Genomic DNA, 11,511 nt, shown 5'->3' on the forward strand with positions numbered 1-11,511 from the left:
AAATAACCGTTATGACTGGTTTTGTTGTCCAGGGTCACATATAGTAAGACACACCAGATTGCAATATCAAACAGCAAAACAAGCTGTTTTGTACAGGTAAAAAAAGCTGAAGGCGGGAGCCAGACTCATAAAATTTACTGTAAAGATAAACTGAAATATTCTATTGTCCTCAGCAAAAAACAACACACTATTGAGTGCTTAGGAAACTAATAATTTAAAGGAACAATATTTTGGAGTGACAGAGACCAGCGGTCGCATTTCCGTGTAACACCGGAAGTGGGAGGAATGTCATTCTACTGCAGGACAAACACGAGACTGTCATGTCTGGTACAATGATGCGATCATGCTAAATGAATGAGCTGTAACTGTGTTGTGTGATAACTGTAAATAATAAAGATGACAACACTGACGTGTAGATTTATTAAAGTTGCTGATGGTTTGCTAAGAGGAGCGCCACTAAGCTTTTGCCGAGTTGGAGCAGCGTTGCAGAGGTATTTGATGTTAAAAACAGAATATTAACATATTTCAGTAATGTAATTTTTAATTCAAGGTCATGTAAATCTAAAGTATACCATATATACTCGTTTCATAATTTTATAGCAATTAATTTGAGTTTGAATGTTTGTGTAAATACAGCAAATCTATTATTTAAGCGTATTCAGTAGCATCACGTTTAACAACTTCATGTAATATTAGTGTCAGTAGTGTCGCATTATTAACTTTTTAACGTGATATTTTCTGTGTCTTGAGCAGAGCTCCTGTTATTCAGTGCATAAGGACGCATCGGACAAACACATGGTGGGATGAGCACCTCACAGAAGATAATGCTTCCTTTCTGAAGAAGGTCGTTACAGAGGAATATAGACAACAGACCACAGACAAACTCAACCCTCTCAAGGATGAGCCCTGGCCCAGACATGAGTGGGTTGAAGGTGGGTCACACTATCAGAACACTATCAGTCTGTGGGTGTCCTTTCCGCTTCAGTCCTACAGGAGGCAGCGTGCTTGTGCTCATAACTGTGTTGTTTACATGAATATCTGATTATTTCAGTTTTTATGATTGTATTGATTGTAATCTGTAACTCCTCAGGGAGTCGGAGAGTTGGTCTTGTGGCTGTTAAACTCGGAATGATGCCTGTGTGGACTAAATCTGGAGATAGACACGTAGTGACCATGCTGCAGGTAAAGAGGATACAAGTTCATCAGTTTATTACAGAGATGACAGCACTTTCATATGTATTTTTTTAGAACAATGTTTAAAAAACTGTGAAATACATAGAGATTTTTTCAGTTTTCTGTGGAAAATTTATATATCCATCCCTTAATGTCACATGAATCTTCAGAAATCATTGTGATATGCTGATTTGCTGTTCCAGAAACATTTATTATTATTATTATTATTATTATTATTATTATTATAATCAGCAATATTTAAAACAGTTGAGGTTTTTTTTTAGGCTTTTTTGATTAATAGAAAGAAACAAAGATCAGCATTTGTCTGAAATAAAAAGCTTTTGTAACATTATACACTATACCATTCAAAAGATTGGAGTCAGTATAATTTCTATTTTTGGAAAGAAATGATAGAAATTAATACTTTAAGCAAGCATGCTTTAAATTGATCAAAAGTGATTTATGATGATACAAAAGATTTCTATTTCAGATAAATGATGTTCATTTGAACTTTCTATCCATCAAAGAAACCTAAAAAATTCTAAAAATTCCTAAAATATAATAAAATAGAAACAGTTGTTTTAAAGAGTAAAAATATTTCCCAAATTTTGCTGTACTTTGGATCAAATAAATGCAGGTTTGGTAAGCAGAAGAGACTTCTTTGAAAAACATTACAAATCTTACAAAACTTTTGACTTGTAGTGTAAATAAATTGAAAAATAAAAAGACTGAAAGACTGCTAATATTGTGTTTAAAAAAAATGTGATTCAAAAACTTATCAAAAGTATCTTCGGCAGTTAAAAATTCAGCTGAAATTTCATTGAGTTTCTCAGAGTTCATTGATTGTTCCCATGATGATATAATTTTCAAATATGGATCAAATATTCAAAAATGGAAAAGTGCATTTAAAAATGATTTATACATTTTAGAGTTTTATTTTATTTTGTTAAAGTGTAATATTCATTATATTTATACTTAATCTGTTGTGTTCATTATTTAATGTATATTTTAGTTTTTGTCATTTGTTATGAAAACAAGTTTTTATTAAAGCCACCATTTAAATGTTTATGTTTTAACAACCAATTAGAGTAGAAATGTAATTATGTCATTAAAAGGTTGATATATAAAGGTTGATAAAGCTGCCTTATGTGCAATGTAAGATATCCCTTAAGTTATGTAATGGATTACAATCTACCAAAAATTCAGACAACTGTTAGTATGACAATATTTCCACAACTGTCAATACTTTGTTGACCAATTACTAAGCAATGCTTAATTTACTTAAGTCTGTGGTGTAAAGAGGTTGCATTAGCAATTAAAGAAAAAACACCTAAGCAAAACATGGTCAGGTCAAAGTGTCTAAAGAATTTTTGGTCCCAATTTTTTTATCAATATTATTGGTAGTCCACTATATGAAGAATTTTTGGGTATAATATGTCACAGTTTACTTTTATTTAGCTATCATCACTTATATAAATGAACTATAGTGGCCTGCACCCACTAGTAAAAAATATATATATAACTGAATAATTTTTGGTCTGACTGTATGACATTAACACATTCAAATCTCTCTCTCAGGTGCAGGACTGTCATGTTGTAAAACATCTATCCAAGGAAGAGTATGATGGGAACACAGCAGCTCTGATTGTGGGTGGAAAAAACGTGTCTCCATTTCATGTGAGTAAGAAATGTCTTTAACGTTTTTCAATAAGTCTGCTCTTGTCCACACACTTTCTCCCCCTCAAAACGAACCCTGGTCTCTTCACCTTTCTGGCAGTCCTTGACCTCTCAGGATAATATACTAGAGCCTTTCTGCTTCTTTGAAGAGGGAGTATAATAAGACCTGAAGAGCTCCTGGAGAGAAATTACTGAGCTCTCAGTAAATGTAGAGGTCACCTTTGAGTGTGTGTGTGTATGTGCAGATGTGAAGGAAAATTAAATAGGAAAATCAGGACTTATTGTATTCTTCTCTCGCTCCTCTCTCTCTCACTTGTCTTTCTCTATTGGTGCTAGAAAAAAAGACTAACCGTGATGGACAGATGTGAGCATGATAGAGGATTTTTTTTAACGTCTGAACTAAACTGTTCTGTGCAGTCTGTAATGAAAAAAACTGGTCAGTGTCCCTTTTTTCCTTTTTGGCAGTAAGCTGGTGTGTATATTTGTGTGTCATCTGTCTATATTTGACAGCTGCCACAAAGTGCTGCTTGAAGTATAATTGTCAATTGTCCTGACCTTCAGTCTGAGCCTTCAGTCTCTCCAGATCCGGTCAATCAACTCCCAAAACACAGCAGAGCAGTTTTGGTTTAATGTATTCTCTTTTTCATTCTCCCTTTCTCCCTTTGTAGGATTATATAAATTGGTAAATCACTTGAAGTAATTGAATGTCGATCTGTCTTTCTCACAGAGGCCAGAGGGATATTTAGAGGTTTTCCGGAATGCAGGAGTTCCTCCCAAACAGAAACTCACCACGTTTTGTGTGTCAGACAACGCCATCATCAAACCAGGTTAACTCACCTGTCAGAACTCTTTGCTTATTGGCAGAAAAAAAGAGTAAAAAAAAGTTTGAGTAGAGTAAATTGTTTTGATGTTTACATTCATGTTTTTTTTTTTTTTTATGGTTTTGAGTTTTATTTGTTGTTGTTGTTTATTTTTTACAATGGCGTTTTAGTGCCACCTAAAAAAAAAATCTAAGATTGCGATAATAAAGTCTTTCGCGCATTTAGTATAAATTACGAGAATAAAGTTAAAATGTTTAGACAATAAAGGCAAAATTATGAGAATAAAGTTAAAATGTTTCGAGAATAATGTTGGAAGGTTTCGTGAATAAAGTCAAAATTACGAGAATAAAGTCAGAGCATTTGGAGAATAAAGTCGAAATGTTTGGAGAATAAAGTGGGAACGTTTGGAGAATTAAGTCGAAGCGTTTCGAGAAGAAAGTCAGAGCTTTTCGACAAAAAAGTCAGAGCTTTTCGACAAAAAAGTCGGAGCTTTTCGACAAAAAAGTCGGAGCTTTTCGACAAAAAAGTCGGAGCTTTTCGACAAAAAAGTCGGAGCTTTTCGACAAAAAAGTCGGAGCTTTTCGACAATAAAGTCGGAGCTTTTCGACAATAAAGTCGGAGCTTTTCGACAATAAAGTCGGAGCTTTTCGACAATAAAGTCGGAGCTTTTCGACAATAAAGTCGGAGCTTTTCGACAATAAAGTCGGAGCTTTTCGACAATAAAGTCGGAGCTTTTCGACAATAAAGTCGGAGCTTTTCGACAATAAAGTCGGAGCTTTTCGACAATAAAGTCGGAGCTTTTCGACAATAAAGTCGGAGCTTTTCGACAATAAAGTCGGAGCTTTTCGACAATAAAGTCGGAGCTTTTCGACAAAAAAGTCGGGGCTTTTCGACAAAAAAGTCGGAGCGTTTGGAGAATAAAGTCGGAATTACGAGAATTCATTTGTAGCAGTTACGAGAATAAAAGTTACATTTGTTTAATATTAAAAGTACCAAAAGCACAAAGCTTATTGCTATTATTGGGTGGCTGATGCATTACAAATAGGCCTATATAGGCCTTTATGATTTCTGCTAATAATCCTACATATTTAAATAAATTCTGGTGGCCTGGCAACTTCTCCCGCGCTCCCTATTTGGGCCATTTGCATGAGCAGGCTATAAAATATTATAACTTTAATTGCTATGATTTAATTCTCATAATTCTGTCTTTATTCTTAAAACATTTAGACTTTATTTTCATAATTTAGACTTTATTCTTGAAACATTTAGGTTTTATTCTTGCAATTTTGACTTTATTTTCGCTGTCATAATTTTCTTATTTTGTTTTTATTTTCATGTGTTTTTTCTTATGTTTTGTTTTCTATTGCATTATATATTTATTTATTTATTTATCTCTTTATTTACTTATTTATTGGTCTAGGCACTCCTCTCTATGCAGCTCACTTTCGTCCAGGACAGTATGTGGATATCACAGCCAAAACGTGAGTCAATTATACACACACATATTGTAAATACATGTTTGAAGTATAAGTTTAAGAAATATTAAAAATGAATATTGAAAATGATTAGTTGTCTCCATGTTAAATTCTTATATCCCAGTTTGATAAGCAAAGACTATAACACTATAAATAATCCATTTGTAGATTCATTCCTCTTTTAAACACTGTGGCTCTTTCAAAATATTGCTGTTTGTTTAATCATCCTGACATGGCAACATTGGCTTAAACGACAGCATTAGTTCGGGTCCGGATTCTCTGTCTGTTTGACAGGGAATGTACAAATCTGGCATTATGCGTTTTTTTAAATGCTGCTAAAAAGCTTGATTGACTGATATTTTTTGTCAGCAGACGGCATGCATCATTTGGGATTCACAATCATTTACTGTAATTTTTCCATTAAAATAGTAGAAAAGGAACCATATTCTAAGATGCTTTAAAGTGTGTGCAATTGCGCATTTTTATATGCATTTCCAAATTGCAAAAATAATGATTGTTTTCAAACAGGTTTCCTGAATACAGACAAATGAATATGCCCACCTCAGACTCAAATCATGGGTTGATCGAATGTCAAACCACAGTCAAACCAAAAATTATTCAGACACCAGATATAATTTTTTATATATTTTTTTACTAGTGTGTGCACTATAGTTCATTTAAATAAGTGAGGATAGCAACTGTGACATATTATGCTCAGAAATTCTTCATACAGTGGACTACCAGTAAAACCGATAAAAATTTGGAATCTAAAATTATTCACACACTTTGACCTGATTTGATGGCGCCACAGTATTTTTGGTGAATGTACAAATGGCTTACTTCTGTTTGTCTCTGCATATTAAACTGGGATAAGATAAAGTATTCTAACATTTAAAAAATAAATGACACCCATCACCTTTAATGAAGAGAGCCTTGCTTCAACGAGCTCTTGATTCATCATAATGTCAGAGTTGTGTCAACCCTATTTCACGCCTGAGATCCTGCCTATCTGCAGCTTCATCCACATATCTCTTACATTGTTGTACAGCATATGATGACAAAATGTTCTGTTTACATCTTTATGGTATTAAACTGTTGATCTTTTTTATTGTAGAATTGGCAAAGGTTTTCAGGGAGTGATGAAGCGCTGGGGGTTCAAAGGTCAGCCAGCTTCCCATGGACAAACGAAAACACACAGGAGGCCAGGCTCTCTTGGACCAGGAGGGGTGAGCGTTTTTATTTTTTGTATAGTACTTGTCCACCTTATTCTTCAACGTGGAAGTAAGCCTATGGGCGAGACTCACAGTTACTTCCACTGTAGGGAACTAACGAGAAGAATAAGAAAAGCAGAAAGAAATGTTTTTTTACAGCTAAAAATAGCTGGATGTGGATAAGACTAGAAGCCAGACCCATAACATTTACAAATGGCTCTTTTTTCTAGATATGCGTGATATATTGCATGATATATTTTTTTTGTGTGTATTTACATTACCAGACAAAAGTTTTTGAACAGTAAGGTTTTTAATGTTTTTTAAAGAAGTCTCTTCTGCTCTCCAAACCTGCATTTATTTGATCCAAAATACAGCAAAACAGAAATATTTTTACTATTTAAAATAACTGTTATCTATCTAAATATATGTGACCCTGGACCACAAAACCAGTCATAAGGTTAAATTTTACAAAACTGAGACGTATACATCATATGGAAGCTCAATAAATAAGCTTTCTATTGATGTATGGTTTGTTAGGACAGGACAATATTTGGCCGAGATACAACTATTTGAAAATCTGGAATCTGAGGGTGCAAAAAAATCTAAATACTGAGAAAATCACTTTTAAAGTTCTCCAAATTAAGTTCTTAATGCATATTACTAATCAAAAATTACATTTTGATATATTTATAGTAGGAATTTTACAAAAAATCTTCATGGAACATGATCTTTACTTAATTTCCTAATGATTTTTGGCATAAAAGAAAAATCTATAATTTTGACCCATACAATGTATTTTTGGCTATTGCTACAAATATACCCCAGCGACTTAAGACTGGTTTTGTGGTCCAGGGTCACATATTTTAAAATGTAATTTATTCCTGTGATCAAAGCTACATTTTCAGCAGCATGACTCCAGTCTTCAGAGTCACATGATTCTTCAGAAATTATTCTATTATGCTGATTTTCTGTTTAAGAAACATTTCTATTATCATTATTATTATCCATATTTAAAACAGTTGAGTACAGATTTTTTTTCAGGATTCTTGATGAATAGAAAGATCCAAAGATCAGCATTTATCTGAAATCAAAAGCTTTTATTTGTGCGATTAAGTGATCAAAAGTGATAATAAATTCATTTATAATGTTGCAAATGATTTCTATTTCAGATAAATGCTGTTTTTCTAAACTTTCTTTTCATTAAAGAAACCTGAAAAAAAATTAAAATAAATAAATTACATTTTAAAATGCATTCAAATAGAAAACAGTTATTTTAAATAGTAAAAATATTTCAAAATGTTACTGTTTTTGCTGTACATTGGATCAAATAAATGCAGGCTTGGTGAGCAGAGGAGACATTACAAAGCTTACTGTTCAAAAACTTTTGACTGGTAGTGTATATATAAACTACTGTCAAAAGTTTGGGGTCAGAAAGATTTAAAAAAAAAATTATTATAAGTTATTATACATTTTTTTTTCTTCTATTAAAAAAAAGTAGTACTATTTCCACATAAATATTAAGCAACACACTGTTTTCAACTGTGATAATAAGAAATGTTTCCTGAGCACCAAATCAATATATTAAATGAGCATTTTTCTACTGTACATGATGCTTGGTGTAGTTTGAAGCACATAAAGATGACAAAAATCGTTTTTATAGTCATTCAATGTGTAGATTGATCTAATAGCAGCCTATCACTTTCAAAATGTATGAAATCATCGATAATCAGTATCAGACAAAATTTCCATGTTAGTGTGTCTGTACTCCATTTTGATCTTTCATGTTAATATCTAAGCTAGATCCATAAAAATAAAGAGTCTGTTTTTCGATCCAGATTAAAGATTTTTTCAGGGAGATGATAGGAACTGATTGAATTTCTTCTCAGGAACACAACATTCTCCCCACACGGTACAGTATATTTTCAGATACTGAAGCACTTTTCTCTCGAAGAGGCTTCACATCAGTCATTTCGGGTAGCTGTAACTGTCCCGTATGGGCTCTCGGGAGAGTTTAGCGTGACCTCAGCATGCCCTTTGAATGGGTAATAGATGAGTAAAGTAACTTGTCTCCTTGCTCTCAGGACCCAGCGAAAGTTTTCAAAGGAAAGAAGATGCCAGGCAGGATGGGAAACATTTACGACACCACTCATGGACTGAAGGTACACCTATCAGAATGCACAAAATCATTTAGAAGCTGTTTGTACATGTTTATACATTGTCCTTTTTGTGTGTCCATAAAGCCAAATGCATGTTCTGCTGATATTTTTGCTCTGCATTGCAGATATTGGGTGGCATAAACACTTTTCTTGCCTATTTTGTGTAGTATGACAAGTAAACAAATTGAATTCATTTATTACACATCGAAATACACAGCAAGCACAATTTCAAAGCTCAGCTGTGCCATAATAACTTGTGCTCAGGAGGCATCTACTGTAAAGTCACCTGCTGTCACACTGAGAAAAATCATTTGTGAGCATTTGTAGGTCTTTTCTCTGGCAGGTATGGAGGGTGAACACCAAATATAACATCCTCTACGTCAACGGTTCTGTCCCAGGTCACCGCAACTGTCTTGTTAAGGTAAAACGCCTCGCACATACTCAAACTCTCAAGTGTGTGAAGTCAAATGCACTTGCCCTCAGGTAGAATATCTTTTCGAAGGTGAAGGATCTTGCTTTTATCTTTTCTGCATCTGTCTTCACTTTCAGCAGTGTTTAGCTAAAAAAAGAGTTGTGTACTGTACTCTCCATGCCAGCACAAGCACTGACCTTGGCATGCTAGTGCGCACACTCGTGCAGAGTGATTCATCTGTATCAGTGCGCAGAGGCGTTTGTGTGTCCAGAGTGCATCAGTTAATCGATCATATGTGCTCAGCATTTCGTCTCGTAGAGTTTGCTTACATACACACTCAACCGAAAGTTGAACTCCTTTAAGAGTATGACTTCATTCAGGAATAAATAACTTTATAATACTTAGTAGAGTCTATTCTTCTCCAGTTGTTTATACGTAGTGCTTCTGTTTGCTTGAACAGGTCAGGGACTCAATTCTGCCCACTCGGTTGGTGAACAACAAGAATCCGCCATTCCCCACGTTCTTTGCTGATGGAGACGAGGAGCTCCCTGAAGACCTTTTCGATGCGAACATGTTCCAGTTTGGGGAGCCCATGCCTGAATGAGGTTGTGACCCCACAATTCTTGCTTACGCTGGTAAAAGACGCTGGGCATGACGTGACCCTTGATAGGGGTCTTTCATCTAGTGGATTCAGCATTACTGGGCGGAAAGACTTTTTATAGAAGTGTCACGTAAACATAAATACAGGTTCAGATACAGAGTAAACTTATATTTCTGTATAACAACTGGATCATGTTGGATGTCAAAAGCAGTTGTGTATTTAAACAATAAAACCTGTTTGATATTATAACTGAATTTGTTGTAATTTCTCATGGTATGGTCATAAAAAGCTGCATGGAAGCATTAGAAGTACAGTTGAAGTCAAAAGTTTACATGCTCCTTGCAGAATCTGCAAAATGTTAATTATTTTACCAAAATGAAATAAGAGGGACCATACAAAATACGTTATTTTTTTAATTTAGTACTGACCTGAATAAGATATTTCACATAAAATATGTTTACATATAGTCCACAAGAGAAAATAATAGTTGAATTTATAAAAATGTCCCTGTTCAAAAGTTTACATACACTTTATTCTTACCTGAATGATTCACAGCTTTTTTTGTTTAGTGGTAGTTGTTCATGAGTTCCTGGTTTGTCCTGAACAGTTAAACTGCCCACTGTTATTCAAAAAAATCCTTCAGGTTCCACAAATATTATATATTTTTTATTTAGTACTGGCCTTCACAAACTACAGAAGGTACTTCTGTTGCCCAGAAGATAAATTGAATTAACCCTGAACTTCAAATTCAACCCCCCATAGTTGATTCCTATTTCTATGGTCCCTCAGTTTTTTAAACATATATAATTAATGTAAATTTATATTATATAAAATGAATATATTGTAAAACCCTTTAATTAGTAAAACGCTATTAGTAAAGTTTTTCTAATAATAAAGTTACAATAACATAATTATATTTCTACTCAAATTTATTTTTTGAAATATACACATTTAAATGTTGGTTGTCATAAACTTGACGGATTTATTCGAACATAAACATTGAAAAGCAATAGAAATTACATGTTACAGTGCCTTGCAAAATTATTCATACCCCTTCATTGTTTTCACATTTTGTTATGTTGCTGCCTTATGTTAAACTACTTTAAATTACTTTTTTGCCATATCAATCTACACTCCCTACTCCATAATGGCAAAGCAAATAAATAGGTTTTTAACATTTGTGCAAATGTATTAAAAATAAAAAACTGAAAAGATCCCGTTGCATAAGTATTCATACCTTTTTCTGGGACACTCGAAATTTAGCTCAGGAGCATTCATATTGCTTCTAGATGTTACTACACTTCGAGTGGAGTTAAACTGTGGCAAATTCATTTGAATGACTATGATTTAGAAAGGCACACACCTCTCAGAAAAGATCTAACAGCTGAAAATGCATATCAGAGCAAAAACCAAGTCCTGAGGTCAAGATAACTGCCTGGAGAGCTCAGCGACAGACTTGCGTTAAGGCAATGATCTAGGGAAGAGTTCAGAAAAAAATCGAGAGATCTGCTGCATTGAAGGTTCACAGAAGCATTATCCATAATGGAAGACGATTGGAACAAATAGGACTCTAGAAAATGTCTGCCAGCCCCCATCCAAGCTGACAGAGCTTGAGAGGTGAAAAGGTGAGGCAAAGAATGGCAGATAATTGCCAAATGCAGATGTGCAAAGCTTGTCACATCATATCCAAAAAGACTTGAGGCTGTAAAGGTGCTTCAACTATGTACTGAGTTAAGGGTATGAATACTTATGCAATGTACTTATTTCAGTGTTTTATTTTTAATAAATTTGTAAAATTTGCAAATCTGGTTTTTGCTTTGTCATTATTATGGTGTATGGAGTGTAAATTTTACAAATCTTCAGTTTTTTATTTTTAATAAATTTGCACAAATGTTAAAAACCTATTTTTTGCTTTGCCATTATGGAGAAGGGAGTGTAGATTGATGTGGGGGAAAAAAGTAATTTAAAGTAGTTTAACATATAAG

General features: G+C 33.9%; 1 protein-coding gene across 1 annotated transcript; it reads left to right on the plus strand.

The window, feature by feature from the left end:
- The first annotated feature begins 276 nt into the window (after positions 1-276).
- mrpl3 (mitochondrial ribosomal protein L3) lies at positions 277-9,775 on the plus strand. Its single transcript, XM_073822002.1, has 10 exons — positions 277-491; positions 754-932; positions 1,091-1,182; positions 2,752-2,850; positions 3,578-3,677; positions 5,092-5,152; positions 6,261-6,372; positions 8,439-8,516; positions 8,857-8,934; positions 9,386-9,775. The coding sequence occupies exons 1-10, from the start codon at positions 397-399 to the stop codon at positions 9,527-9,529; spliced, it is 1,038 nt and encodes a 345-aa protein (XP_073678103.1). The 5' UTR covers positions 277-396; the 3' UTR covers positions 9,530-9,775.
- The last annotated feature ends 1,736 nt before the right edge of the window (positions 9,776-11,511 follow it).

Source organism: Garra rufa, chromosome 17 (assembly GCF_049309525.1).
Source record: "Garra rufa chromosome 17, GarRuf1.0, whole genome shotgun sequence".
NCBI classification, from domain to species: Eukaryota; Metazoa; Chordata; class Actinopteri; order Cypriniformes; family Cyprinidae; genus Garra; species Garra rufa.